Consider the following 15,467-nt stretch of genomic DNA (forward strand, 5'->3'; position numbering starts at 1 on the left):
AGTCAGTTTTCCTTCCACCTCTCTTTCCAGAAGTTTGGAGATGGGATCTAACTCCCGGGTCCTTGTTATCATTTTCCCTGCATAAACCTGGCATAAGAAAAATTCCAGCTTCAAAAGGCAGCACAATCTTCAGAAAGCAATTCCCTGATGTGTCCTTCTGCTCTGAACTCCCAGGTTTAGTAACAGGAAGGCAATCCCTCAAGTTAGGCTTGAATACTCCCACCCTATAGATAAAAAAAGATCCCCACTCACCAGCCATGTTCCTTCTAACTCACTGGTAATGCAACATAGTGAAAATGAAAGTATATGTTAACCTTCCTCTGAATCCCCATCAGAGAAAAGGAAGGGAGGGAGGGCATTCAAAGATTAAAAGAGCTGTTTCATCATTCCGTAGGAATTGAAATATTATTCTCAAATTAGTGCTCTTTCTTGTGCACCACAGTGACACTTCTTGGCATTTCCATTTGCTCCTTGCACATACTCATTTCAGTTCCGAAAAGTTTTTGAAAAGGCAAATGCCCCAGTTAGGAACAATAAAATAAAGTATGTACTTATACATTATTTTTATTGTTGTTACTGATTTCTCTGACTACTATGAGTAGTCTGAAAGGCTGGGGATAGTTTCTTCAACTTATTTTAAATAAAGGCCAAGGATATCCAGGAAACAAAAACAAAACATCTGATTTACAGAATATGCAGACCATTAACTGTTCATGTTCATATTCACTGAGAAAATACTGAAAGAAAAGAAACTACTGTCCTCAATAAGAAATATTTTAGATAAGAGAAAATTTTCACTAATGGTTAGAAAGGATACTCTGAGCCCATGATCATAAAGAAGACTTTTCCTCTCTCCCCTCTTCCAACAATAGCAAGCCCTGCTTATATTTCCTGGTAGATAATATCTAGACTGTTTTGTCTTTTAATTTTTCTAGCTTGTCATGTAAGAGGATGGAAATGTTTCTCCTTCAATATGCCTATCCAAAATACCACCTGGGAGCAGCTAGGTGGTGCAGTGGATAGAGCACCAGCCCTGAAGTCAGGAGGACCTGAGTTCGAATCCGGCCTCAGATACATAACACTTACTAGCTGTATGACCCTGAGAAAGTCAATTAACCCCATTGTCTAGACAAAAAACAAAACAAAACAAAAACAAACAAAAAAAATATTGCCTGGCTCTTCCCTACTAGGCTTTTTTAAATGATTTGAAAGACAATGAAGTATTTAAAGGGCAATATAAAAAATTACAGGGAAAACATGCCAATTAAAATCAAATAAAGTTTTGTAATTACCTATTTATTATGTTTAAGGTATTTCTTTGTAGAAGAAAAAGGAGAAAAATAGGAATAGTGTAGCAGAAGAGTTTCACTAATATCCTAAGGCCTTATTTGTCTTGTTGCAAATCCTGTCATTGTCCCTTTATATTACTGGTCCTTACCGCCTATACCTAAGCTTCACTCCAAGGATCCCTGAGCCTTTCCATCTTCCATCATGAAAGCCACATCCTAGGTATCCATGGGTCCTTCCATCCTCCCTGTGGGTGAACCCTCTCTCTCGTATACATATATGTATACGTATATAAGCATGTATAAATGTGTATATATGTGCGTAGGTATGTATATATGTATGTGTATATACATATACATGCATACATATACACGTGAATATGTGTATATATAGTCTACCTCCATTTGAATGTGAACTCTTAGAGATTAGTGATTACATTGATTTTCTATTTTTATAGCATGCTACTTAGCACATGGTAAACACGTACTTTTTCATTCCTTCAATCTTTTCCTCATTTTCTCTGATTATGACGCCATCAACCCTATAAGTACGTAAAAGAAAACTGAAATAATACCTTTTCCAGTCATTTAGACTTCATCATTTGCCTCAATTCATGCAGGCTATTAGTCTTTCTGACACTACACTAATAGTCTGCTGTGATCTCTATTATTTGTACATTTTTCACACCTCTTTTTATAACCTATGATTAGCTACATTGACTTCTTTAGCAACTTCCTCTTTTTTTGTTCCCTCCAAAATCAGCTGTGCTGTCACCAGAATTTCCTTTTGGGAAGTCTTGCATTTCTCCCATTTGCCAACTTTGAACTTAAAAGTGTGGAGTTCATCTCAGAATGCTCAGGAAATAATATGCATTAATTTTCCAGGATTTCTTAAGTAAGATTATACAAGTCAAGAGAAATCGGAAAATCCCCCAAAATTTATCTGGGTTCTTCATGTGATTCTAGTTGCTGACACAAGTATTACATAAAAAATAAAATAAACTGCAAAGTAAAGTGCTCTAAATACATGACACAAAGGGAAACAAGTAAGGCTTTATAGAGAAATAAATATATGAAGTGGTCAGATGATGGATATTCTGGACAGAGAAAATGATATGATTTAATTGCTTATTTCTAGATCTCTCCCCATTCTCCAAAAGTTACCATAAAAATAATTTATTATAAATTGTAAATAATATAGGTTCTAGGTCCTAGACAAGATAGATTCTCTTTTCTAAGTAGTATTCATTTAAATGTAATGTTGTTTCCCCCAGTTTTTCATCTATCTATCTGTCAGTCTATCAGCATGTATATAACTATATATACATATATATACATATAATGTTTATATTTCAAATATACATAATATATGTATATTATATATCATTAAGACTTTTGGAATTATAGATAAATAAATGGATATTTATTATATTATATTGTATGTATATGTGTGTATACATATCTGTGCATGGATGCAATTCATGCACAGGTCAAAGCATTAACCCATGATGCCATTGATCTTCTTCAAAAACAAAGGACAAGGACAAAAAACAACTCTGTGTGTATGTATATATATGTGTGTGTGTGTGTGTGATGTGTATGTCATGGTCCTCTTCAAAAATGAAAGACTAACAACAATAATGTATGTATTTATGAATGTGTGTGTCAATGTGTGTGTTTTTCCCCAAATCAATTTGGAGCTTGGCCAAAGAGATTTTAAAAGTTGTTAGTCCTTTGATATCTACTTGCTTATTTAAATAACTCTTTGTTAAGGTCCTTGACCAATTTAATGACAAATCATGACTCCAGAAGATTAATGATGAAACGTGCTTCATACGCCCTGTCAGGGAGTTGCGGACTAAAGGTACAGACTGAGACAGTATTCTCAGATACGACTAATATGTGATTTTGCTTTGCTTGAAAATGCGTATTGGTTAAATAGAGCATTTTGACTTTCTTTAGGGATGGGGAGTGGAATTATGTTTGGGGTTAAGCTAGTAATAGTGGTGATATAAAAAAAGAGGGAATAAAAGATTAATGCATCAACAAAACATTTCAAATATAAAGAGAAAAGAGTAGAAGGAAATTCAGAAAGGGGTTATAGGCAAACATGGCAGTGTTGGTACTATCATATTAAATTTGATATATGGATACATATATAGATATATAGATACAGATACACATTAAAAAACCAAGCTGTATAAAATGGAGTTTTGTATATAATCTTGTCTGTTTTACATGTAGAAATGTTCAAATGGTCAAGTTCCTAATAAAAAAAATTATGTATAGACAAAACATGAACAAAAGTACAAGAAAAAAGAAGTTAATTAACTTCTTTAACTGTAACTTAGAGCACATAATGAGTAACATAAGTTTGAAAACACGTTGGGTTCAGTACACGGAGACCCTTCAATGTCCAAATCATAAGTTTGGATTTGTTAGTGGGAACTCCAGTGCCATTCCCAGTGGGAATCATTGAATGTTTTACACCAGAGTAACGATAAGTTTAGACCCTTGAATAATGATTTATCTGGTAGAAGTGTCTATTATTTCAGGTTTTATGAACCTTTTTCCCATTAATGGGTTTACCAAGGATGTCCATTTGGAGATGTGGCCCAAGACAAGCTATCCATAATTCCAGGTGTGGAATAATTTGATTTTTGCTGTTACTATTATTGATAAGGTCAGTTTTATTGATATTTTTTTCCAATTATTAAAACATCCCAGCATCACTGATATAAATCCCTCCTGGTCACAGGGTATGATCCTTATTTCATCTTTGTTTTTTATTACTGATATAATCTCCTTGCTAGTATTTTATTTCAAATTTTTGCATCAATACTCATTGAGGAAATTATTCAATAGTTTTCTTTGTTGTTGTTCTCCCTGGTTTAAGTATCAAAACCTTATTTATATCATAAAAGGAATTTGGTAGGACTCCTCCTTTATCTAGTGCTTCAAATAGTTTCTATAATAGAGGGATTAATTATTCCTTATGTTTGGTAGACTTCACTTGTAGTCATGGGAATTTTGCCAAAGGAGCTCACTGATGGCTTGTTTAATTCTTTTTTCTAAGATAGAGTTATTTAAGTATTCTAGGTCCTCTTCTGTTAATCTGGGCAGTTTATATTTTGAAAACATTTATCCATTTCATTTAGATCGTGGATTTATTAAGATATGTTTGGAGAAATTAAGTCCTTATAATAGTTTTAATTTTATCTTCACAGGTGGCACATTAATCATTTTCATTTTTGAAATTAGTAATTTATTTTTTTTCTTTCACTTTCAAAATCAAACTTACTAATGGTTTATATATTGTATTGGTTTTTCATAAAACCAGCTCCTAGTTTTTATTTATTTATTCAATGAGATTTTTATTTTCAATATTATTAATCATTCTTTTGATATGCAGGATTTAATTTTGATGCTTAATTGGGGATTTTTAATTTGTTATTTTTCTATTGTTCTTAGTTGCACACACAGTTCATTGATCTATTCTTTCTTTCTTTTATTGCTGTATATATTTAGAGATATAACATTTCCTCTAAGTACATCCCACAAATTTCAGAATTTCGTCTTATTACTTCCATCCTCTTTAGTGAAATTATTGGTTTTGATCATTTATTTTTAATCCACTCTTTTTTTAGGACAGTGTTATTTACTTTTTTAATTAACTTTTTATTAGAAGTCTTTATTAAATGCAATTTTATAACATTATGGTCCAAAAAGGGGGCACTTAATATTTCTGCTTTTATGCATTTTGTTGTGGAGTTTCTAATGTGTGGTCACTTTCGTGAAGGTGGCATATACAGCTGAGAAAAAGATATACTCCTTTCTATTCCCATATAGTTTTCTCCAGAAGTGTATCATATTTAACTTTTCTCTGATTCATTCACCTCTTTACCTTCTTTCTATTTTTAACTTAATAGTATTTTTTCCAATTACATGTAAAGATAGTATTAAATAATCATTTTTGTAAGATTTTGAGTTCTAAATATTTCTCTTTCCCTCCTTTCCCTCACCACTCCCCAAGACAGCACACAATCTGATACAGGTTATACATGTACAATCATGTTAAACATGTTTCCATTTTAATCATGTCATGAAAGAAGAAAAAGAACAAAAGGGAAAAATCATCACAGAAAAAAAAAAACAACACAAAATGAAAATAGTATGGTGTGAACTGCATTCAGACTCCATAGTTCTTCCTCTGGATGTGATGAGCGTTTTCCATCATGAATCTTTTTGCATAATCTTGGATCATTGAATTGTAGAGAAGAGATAAGTTTATCATAGTTGATCATCACACAATGTTGCTATTGCTGTATACAATGTTCCACTGGTTCTTCTCGCTTCACTCAGCTTCAGTTCATGTAAGTCTTTCCAGATTTTTTCTAAAATTCACCTGCTCATAATTTCTTAAAGAACAACAATATTACTGCTGGGAAAACTGGAAAATAGTATGGCAGAAACTAGGCATAAACTAACATCTTACACTACATACCAAGATAAGGCCAAAATGGGTACATGATTTAGACATAAAGGATGATACTATAAGCAAACTGGGAGAGTAAGGAATAGTCAACCTGTCAGATTTATGGGTAACAGAAGAATTTATGACTAAACAAGTGATAGAGAACATTATAAAACACAAAATGGATAATTTTGATTACTTTTTTTTTGCACAAACAAAGCCAATGCAAACACAATTAGAAGGAAGCAGAAAGCTGGGAAATAATTTTTATAGCCAGGATCCAGTAAAGGCCTCATTTCTAAAATATATAGAGAACTGAGTCAGATTAAAGAATACAAGTCATTTCCCAATTAATAAATGGTCAAAAGATATGCAAGGCAATTTTAAGATGAAGAATAGAAGCTATCTATAACTATATGAAGAAGTTCTCTAAATCATTATTGATTAGAGAAATGCAAATTAAAACAATTCTAAAGTACCACCTAATACCTATCAAATTGGCTAACATAACCAAACAAGAAAATGATAAATTTTGGAGAAGAGGGGGGAAAATTGGAACACTATTATATTGTTGGTGGAGTTGTGAACCAATTCAAACATTCTGGAGAGCAATTTGGAACTATTTCCAAAGGGTTATAAAACTGTGCATACCCTTTAATCCAGCAATAGGACTACTAGGTCTGTATCCCAAAGAAATCATAAAAAAGAGGACAGGACCTACATGTACAAAAATATTTATAGCAGCTCTTTTAGTAATGTCAAAGCATTGGAAATTGATGGCATACCCATCAATTGGAGAATGGCTGAACAATGGTATGTGGATATAATGGAATACTATTGTTCCATAAGAAATGATAAGCAGGGAGATTTCAGAAAAACCTCGAAAGACTTACGTGAACTAGTGCTGATTGAAGTGAGTAGGACCAGAAGGACATTATACACACTAATGGCAATGATCAACTTTGATACATTTAGCTCTTCTCAATGATACAAAGATTTAAAGACAATTCCAAAAGATTCATGAAGGAAAATGCTGTCCACATCCAAAGAGAGAACTCTAGAATCTGAATTCAGATTGAAACATATGATTTTCTCTTTTTTGATTTTGTTGTTTTTTCTTTATCATGGTTTTCCACTCCTGTTCTGATTTTGTGGAAATATGTTTATTATGATTGTAAATATATAGCCTTTATCAGATTGCATGTTGTATTGGGTAGGTGCAAGGGGAGGGAAGGAGAAAACATATGGAACTCAAAATCTTATAAAAGTGGATGTTCAAAACTAAAAGCAAAGCACAGGTGGGGATGGGCAGGGTGAAAGGAGAGAAAGACATATAAACAGAGAAAAAATAGAATGGAATTGAATACACAGTAAATAATCATAATTGTGAATGTGAACAAGATGAACTCTCCCATAAAACAGAATAGATAGTACAGTCGGTTAAAAACCAGAATCCTGCAATACATTGTTAACAAGAAATACATTTGAAGCAAAGAGATGCATACAGAGTAAAGGTAAAAGCCTTGAACAGAATATATTATGCTTCAACTGAAGTAAAAAGAAAAAAAATTGGGGGGTACCAATCCTGATTTCAGACAAAGTAAAAGCAAAAATATATTTAATTAAAAGAGATATAGAAGGAAAGAACATCTTGCTAAAATACCATAGACGATGAAGTAATATCAATATTAAACATATATGCACAAGTAGTATAGCATCCAGATTATCTGAGAAGTTAAGTGAGTTACAGGAGGAGATAGAAAACAAAACGATACTAGTGGGGATCATCAACTGTGCCCTCTCAGAACTAGATAAATCTAACCACAAAATAAACAGGAAAGAAGTTAATGAGGTTAATAGAATTTCAGCAAAGTTAAATATGATAGAACTCTGGAGAAAATTGAATGGGAATGAAAGGAATATGTATTTTTTTCTCCTCTGCACATCACACCTGCACAAAAATTGACCATGAAGTAGGGCAAGGCTTCTTAAACTTTTTTTTTCCACTCCTGACCCCTTTTCACCCAAGAAATTTGTACACTACCCACATAAATCATCAGCATTGCTACATATGACCAAGAAAGCCCAGCAGCAAGATAGAAAGAGAAAGTTCACTTAAAATAACTATAGGCAGATGTGGAGTCAAGATGGCAGAGTAAAGTCAGGGACTCTTCTGAGCTCTCCCCCAAACCCTACCAAATACCTTTAAAAATGACTCTAAAAAAATTTTAGAGCAGCAGAACCAACAAAAGATAGAATGAAACACATTTCCTTCCCAAGATAACTTAGAAGGTCAGCAAGAAAGGTTCATAACACCAGGGAAAGAGGAGAGTGCAGTCCAGAACAGGCTGTGCCAGCACAGCACCAGACACAGCAAACCAGGAGCAGGCCTTGGGAGTGACTGAATCATCAGCTGCAGTCTCAGTGGCTGTTTCCAGAGCTCTCAGCTCACAGATGGTAAGGGAGTCAAACAACTGGTCAGAAAGAGATTACAGGAGTCTTTTTGCTAGCACTAAGGCAGGACTCTGTTGCTTTGCCCATAATCGGATCCAGGTCCTGGAGGTCAGTCCCAAGCTGAGTAAGAGCACTAGGATAGCAGAGTTTGCAGCCACAGAGGAATGGCAGAACCTCCTCACAGTTCCAGGGCAGGAAACAGTGCTTATTGTCTCTCACAGACCAGAGCACAGGCCAGCAGGGTAATAAACACCTCTCCTTAGATTATACCACCTTGAAAGAACTGAAAACTTACAGGTGCCTAGAAGTTTCTCTGAAAACAGCTGCACAAACCCCCTGAAAATTGGGATAGGGCACTCTCCACTCTGGAAGCAGAGCCCTAATTTAATAAAGACTTAAAAGTCAAGTAATAAAATGCTAACAAGGGAAAAAGAAAAAAAAAACAACTCTGACTATTGAAAGTTACTATGGTGAAAAGGGAGACCAAACATACACTCATAATAAGACAACAAAGTTGAAGTTCCTACATCCAAAGCCTCCAAGAAAAATATGAATTGGTCTCAGGCCATAGAAGAGCTCAAAAAGGATTTTGAGAATCACATGAGAGAGGTAGAGGGAAAATTGGGAAGAGAAATGAAAGTGATGTAAGAAAATCATGAAAAATGAGTCAACAGCTTGGTAAAGGAGAAGTAAAATACTGAAGAAAATAACATTGAAGAAAAAACAGACTAGGACAAAAGATAAAAGAGGTCCAAAAGCCAACGAGAAGAAGAATACCTTAAAAAGCAGAACTGGCCAATTGGAAGCAGAGGTCCAAAAGCTCACTGAAGAGAATAATCCTTGAAAATTAGAATGAAGCAAATGGAAGCTAGTGACTTTATGAAAAATTAAGAAATAATAAAACCAAAAAATGAAAAAAAATAGATGACAATATGGAATATCCTATTGGGGAAAAAAATCAACCTGGAAAATAGATCCAGAAGGGAAATTTAAAAATTCTTAGATCTCCTGAGAGCCATGATCCAAAAAACAACCTGGATATCATCTTTCAAGAAACTGTCATGGAAAACTACCCTGATATTCTACAGCACGAGGGTAAAATAAAAATTAAAAGAATCCACCACTCACCCCCTGAAAAAGATCTCAAAATTAAAACTCCCAGGAATATTGAAGCCAAATTCCAGAGTTCCTAGGTCAAGGAGAAAATACTGCAAGAAGCCAAACAGAAAAAAAAATCATGTATTGTGGAGCTACAGTAAGGATAACAGAAGATTTAGCAGCTTCTACATTAAAAGATTGGAGGCGTTGGAATACAATATTCTGGAGGGCAAAGGAGCCAGAATTACAACCAATAATCACATATCCAGAAAAACAGTATAATCCTTCAGGTGAAAAAGTGGATATTCAGTGAGATACAGAACTTTCAAGCATTCTTGATGAAAAGATGAGAGCTGAATAGAAAATGTGACCTTAAAAGCAAGACCCAAGAGAAGTATAAAAAGGTAAACAGGAAAGGGAAATCATAAAGAACTTAAGTTGAATCTGTTTGCATTCCTACATGGGAAGAAGATATTTGTAACTCATAAGACATTTCTCATTATTAGAGTAGTTAGAAGGAGCATATATAGAGGGCACAGGTGTAAGATGACATGAAGGGATGATATCTAGAAATATCAGACCTAAAACTATATTATAAAACACCAATCATCAAAACTATATGGTACTGGCTAAGAAATAAAGTGGTGGATCAATGGAATTGATCAGGTACACAAGACACAGTAGTAAATGACTACAGTAATCTACTGTTTGGCAAAACCAGAGGCTCTAGCTTCTGGGATAAGAAATCACTATTTCACAAAAACTGCTGGGAAAACTGGAAAATAATACTGTAGAAAATAGGCATAGACCAGCATCTCACACTCTATACCAACATAAGGTCAAAATGGGTCCATGATTTAGACATAAGGGATAATATCATGAGCAAATTAGAAGAGGAAGGAATAGTTTACCTGGTAGATCTATGCATAAGGCAAGAATTTATGACCAAAAAGAAACAGAGCGAAAAAAAGAAATAGAAAACATTATGAATGCATAATGGATACTTTTTATTGCATTAAATTAAAATGTTTTGCATAAATAAACTAATGCAACCAAGATTAGAAGGAAAGCAGAAAGCTGGGAAACAACTTTTACAGCCAGTGTTTTTGATAAAGTTCTTATTTCTCTTATATAAAGAGAACATAGTCAAATTTACAATACAAGTCATTGGTCAATTTGATAAATAGTCAAAGGATATGAACAGCCAGTGCAAAACTTGCATGGTAAGATCCAAACAGAAATATTTGTCATCTGAATTTTAACTGAATCCTTTAGATAGCAAAATTATCATAGTAATTCTTTTTATGATGTTAAGAGTATCCAAAACAAAGTTCATCATGCCCATAAATTCAAAAGTAACTGAATTTTTGTCATATGAATATATTAGTATATAATTGTACTGTAATAAACAGTGAATATGAAGAGACCATATAAATATGATTAAGTCTTGAAATGTGAGGAAATGGAATGGGAGAGTGGTGCAAATATACAAACTACAATAATACTTCTCTACATCCATCACATGTATCTCTTTCTTTCCTCCGATACTGCCACTACCCTGGGACAGGCAGTCATATGTCATGCTTGGTCTATTGCAATAGATGGTTTCTATTGGTTTCTCTCACTTCCACAAGTTTCTCTCCACTGCAATCCATTTTTCTTTCAGGTGTCAAAATGGACAAAGCACAGGTCCAATCACGTCACCATCCCTCTACTCAATAAACTCCTTTGATCACCTCCAGTATCGAATATAAAATTCTTTCTTTGACTTTTAAAGCCCTTCATAAGCTGAACTCTTCTTCTATTTCAAATCTTCTTAATCCTTATGTACCCCTCCCCAACTCCCACATACTCTGTGATTCAGTTACACTGGCCTCCTTGCTGTTTCTCACACAATATATTCCATCTCTGGAGTCCAAGCACTTCCACTAAATGTCCCAAGTCCCTGGAATTCTATCCATCATCTTCTGGCATCTTATTCCTGTGCTTAGAAGGAAGAATTATTTTTTCTTATCTCTTCATAGCACCTGCTTCACAGAATTGTGGGGTTCCTATGAGATATTATTTGTAAATTCTTAACACACTCCCTGACAGTAAATTAATTGATTGACTAATTGCTGTTGGCTGTCCTTCCTCTCTTCTCTAAGATCTTCATTTGTTTTCCAGCCCTCAGAGTTCAACTTCCTTTTAGTGATTTTTTTTAGATTACTCTATTGCAGATATTTTGTATTTGTTGTCTTAGTACTCAGTGTTTTTCTCTGTGTGAATTAATGTACATATTGGTATGTGATATTTCTCTTAATTGTTGTTTCTTGCTGCACAATACTATTATATTACATTCATAAGGCATAATTTTGGTCATTCTTAATTTAATGGTTAATAATATATTTCCAATTTCTTTAGCACAACAAAAAGATGTGTCATGAATATGGTTTTTTTTTTTATATCTTGCTCGTTTTATCTTCTACTTCCTTGTGATGTACACCCAGTACTGAAATTGCTTAGTCAAAGGATATGGAAAGTTTAGTCACGTTGGTGGGCCTGTCTTCTCAGTTACCCTCCAAATTTTACTGTCCTCATGTTTGTTTTCTATCTTTCCAAATTTCCATGAAGCAAGTGAAACTTCAGAACTGTGTTAATTTGCATTCCTTTTGTCCTAGTGATTAAGAGCATCTTTTAATGTACTAATTTTTGCTTGCAAATCTTCCTTTGAAAACAGATTGTTTCTATCCTTTGAACAGTTTTCTACTAGGAAATGCCTTTTGGCATTTTACATGTCAATTCCCTGTATATTTTTGATAGGAATATAATAGACTTTCCTATATAATATATGCTTGATGATATTGGATGTAAATATTTTTCTTACTCTATCATTTCTCTTTTAATTCTGTTATTGATTTTATTCATGGAAACTTTTTTTTAAATTTTATGTAATGAAGAACGTCAATATTATATTGTATAATTTCCTCACTTTTGTTTGCTTAGGAATCACTCCTTTCCCCAGTCACATTTGTGAAAGGTCCCTGCTCTTATTATCTTCTAATTACTTTGATGTTAACTTTTAGGCTCAGGTTGCCTATCCGTTAATGCTTATTGACGGACATGGTTTAACATTTTATTTCCATTTTAAATTCTTCTGAACTTCTTTCTTGTTTTCCCAGAAGTTATTGCCATAAAAGGAATCCTTCCTCTCATAATTTATGTTCCTTGTTTTTATTAAACATTGAAAAACTGTTTTCTATTGGTTCTATATCTGTATTACTATTTTTATTGGTTGCATATCTTACTACTTCTTTCTAATATATTAAGAAATCTAGCAATGTTCTATCTCCTTCATTTATACTTTTTCTCATTATTTTCCTTCATATTCTGTTTCTTTAAATACTTTTTGTTATTATCTTGCCTAATTCTAAAACGTGTTTTCTTAGTCAGTCCCTCCCAATAAGAGGGCAGAGACTGTATTTTGCCTTTTTTTTTTTGTATTCCCAGCACTTAGCACAGTACCTGGCATGTTAGGCACTTAATAAATGCTTATTGATTAATTGATTGAGTAGTTTGACCTATAAATTACTTAGGGTGGTATCATCATTTTATTATATTAGCACAACCCAAACATAAACAGTGAATATCTTTTTTTGTTTGTTTGTTTATTGGCTTCTATATCTGCCAAGAGTGTTTTATAATTGTATTTATATAAATCTTGCTTTTGTGTCTCAATAGGTTAAGTCTCAGGTTTTTTATGCATTTTGTAGTTAATTCCAACCAGTATCAGAAATAACTATTATATAAAGCCCTATCATGAGATCAATGCTATGCTAAGAAATGCAAAGATTACAAAAAAAGATGAAAGCATCATCGCTGATCAAAAAGAGCCAGCAATATACATGGAAACACTAAGTATATTCACAAAGTATATTACTAGATATCTGAATGTATTATAGCAATACAGATATAGAACTAATAACAAAGTTTTCCAATGTTTAATAAAAACAAGGAACATATATTATGAGAGGAAGGATTGTGAGGATGAAAGCATCAATGCTAATCAAAAGGAGCTAGCAACATACATGGAAACACAAAGTATATTCACAAGTTAAAAATAAAACATCAGACTATTATCAAATGTCACAAAAAGGTGTTGTACACAATAAGGGTTTTTAGGTACCAGAAAGAAAAATACAAGTGAGTAATTAAATTGTTAGAGTTTACTTCTTGGCAGGTATAGAACTTAAGATACAATTTGGAAATGAGATTCTTCTTGAACAGAGTATTTCAGGATTGGAGGGGAAAGGAAATGCAAAAAAGCAGAGATAGAAATGTCTACTTTTTTTGTGAGGCAATGGGGTGAAGTGACTTGCCTAGGGTCACACAGCTAGTAAGTGTCAAATGTCTGAGGTCAAATTTGAACTCAGGTCTTCCTGAATCCAGGGCTGGTGCTCTATTCGCTGCCCTAGCTAGCTGCCCCAGAAATGTCCATTTTAAAAAGCATGGTATTGATGGCATAGGTTTTTAAAATTTTCTATGCCTGTAAATGTTCTTCTGGAAATAATAAGGTTTTCAGGACTACATCACATATTATCACCTGAATAAAAGAAAGAGAAAGTAGTCATGAGAAAGTGTGTTTCCAGAACTACGCTATAGCATATACCAGCTTCTGATAAGGCAAATGCCACAAATGATCCTGAGTTCGAGTCCTTCATCTTCACCGACTCTATTTTTGTTGTTGTTTTTTGACATCTGAAACTGGATGTTCCATGGATATCCCGAATGGAAGAGTACCAAAACAAAACTCATTATCATTTCCTTCAAAACTTTCCTTCTTTCTTAACTTTTTTTTTTATTACTGTCCAATATACAACCATCTACCTGCCCAGTTACCCAGGCCCATAACCTCAATTTTTCACTTTCATTCATTCCACAAGTCTAATCTATTATCAAATCTGCTCATTTCTACTTTCACAACAGCTATCCTATAAGTTCCCTTCCCTCTACTCAAATTTCCACCACCCTCATGCAGACACTAATCACCTTTTTCCTTGACAATTGCAATAGCTTTTTATTTAGTCTCCTTGACTCAAATATCTTCTCATACCTTTTGAGTAGCCACATAGCTACCAATATTTTTTTTACTGAACCGTCATTCTGAGTGTGTCACTTTTTTACTTGTTGAAATCTGATGGCTCCTTATTATCTCTTACATCAAATATGAACTCTCCTGTCATTAAAACATATTTACAACCTGAACCCTTCCTACCTTTCTAGTCTTCTTATACTTTACTCTCTTCTACAGACTATGACACAACCACACTGACCATTCCTTACTTACTGACTATACCACTTAGCATTCCTGAAACATGGTACTCTCTTCTCTATTTCTGTACTTTTGTGCTGATTGACCCCCAGGCTTGGAATTCTCTCTATCCTTACCTTTACATTCTAGGTTTTCTAACTTCCTTCAAGGCTCAACTCTAATCCAATTTTCTATTGGATGCCTTTTGGAATCTCCAGACTGTCTACTGTTTTCTACTCAGTGATTGTCTTCTATTCATTCTGTAAATGCCTTGTATCTACCTAGTTATTTACATGTTATATCCCCATTAGAATGTGAGCTTACAGACAATGTTTTTGCATCTCAAAAGTTATCATAGACTCTAGCATGTAGATAATTACTTAATAACTGATTGTTGATTGACTAATAGAGCCTTAATAACATTAGAGTTGTATTCACATTTCTCCTGGCTAAGTCTGGGATCAGGAGAAAGAGGAATGAGGATTACCTCAAACTTCAGTGCTCTATACTAGGAATTAGTTGTTTTAGAAAGTGGCCAGTCCTCTTCTGATTAAGAAGTATTGTTTATAATTGAGTGGGTTTGTTAAAGACTAGCTTGACAAAATGGCCTTACCTCCATTGTTTTGTAACTATGGATACATATACCATATAAACATCGGCCACTCACTACTTGGGGCATAATCACTAGACTACTACACTAGAGACACATTAGAATGATGTGTATCTATATGGCAATATAATGGTCCAGGTCAAATAAAGCAAGTGGGTTCACCAATATCATTGCCAAGTAAATATAAGCTATTGGGCTAATACTGGACAGCTGGACAGGTGGGCCCTGACCACTATTTTTCTGTGTAGTATGGCC

At 33.9% G+C, this 15,467-nt stretch overlaps 1 protein-coding gene across 1 annotated transcript in view; it reads right to left on the reverse strand.

Annotated features, from left to right (window-relative positions):
- Positions 1 to 330, reverse strand: part of LOC110214950 (caspase-12-like) — a 57,212-nt gene extending 56,882 nt beyond the window's left edge. The window contains 1 exon segment of the mRNA XM_078156838.1: positions 253 to 330. Within this exon segment, the coding sequence (XP_078012964.1) occupies positions 253 to 259 (7 nt within the window). The 5' untranslated portion in view covers positions 260 to 330.
- Positions 331 to 15,467: the final 15,137 nt, after the last annotated feature.

The sequence above is a fragment of the Phascolarctos cinereus genome, unplaced genomic scaffold (assembly GCF_003287225.1).
Source record: "Phascolarctos cinereus isolate Bilbo 61053 unplaced genomic scaffold, phaCin_HiC Scaffold_726;HRSCAF=1367, whole genome shotgun sequence".
In the NCBI taxonomy this organism is placed as follows: Eukaryota; Metazoa; Chordata; class Mammalia; order Diprotodontia; family Phascolarctidae; genus Phascolarctos; species Phascolarctos cinereus.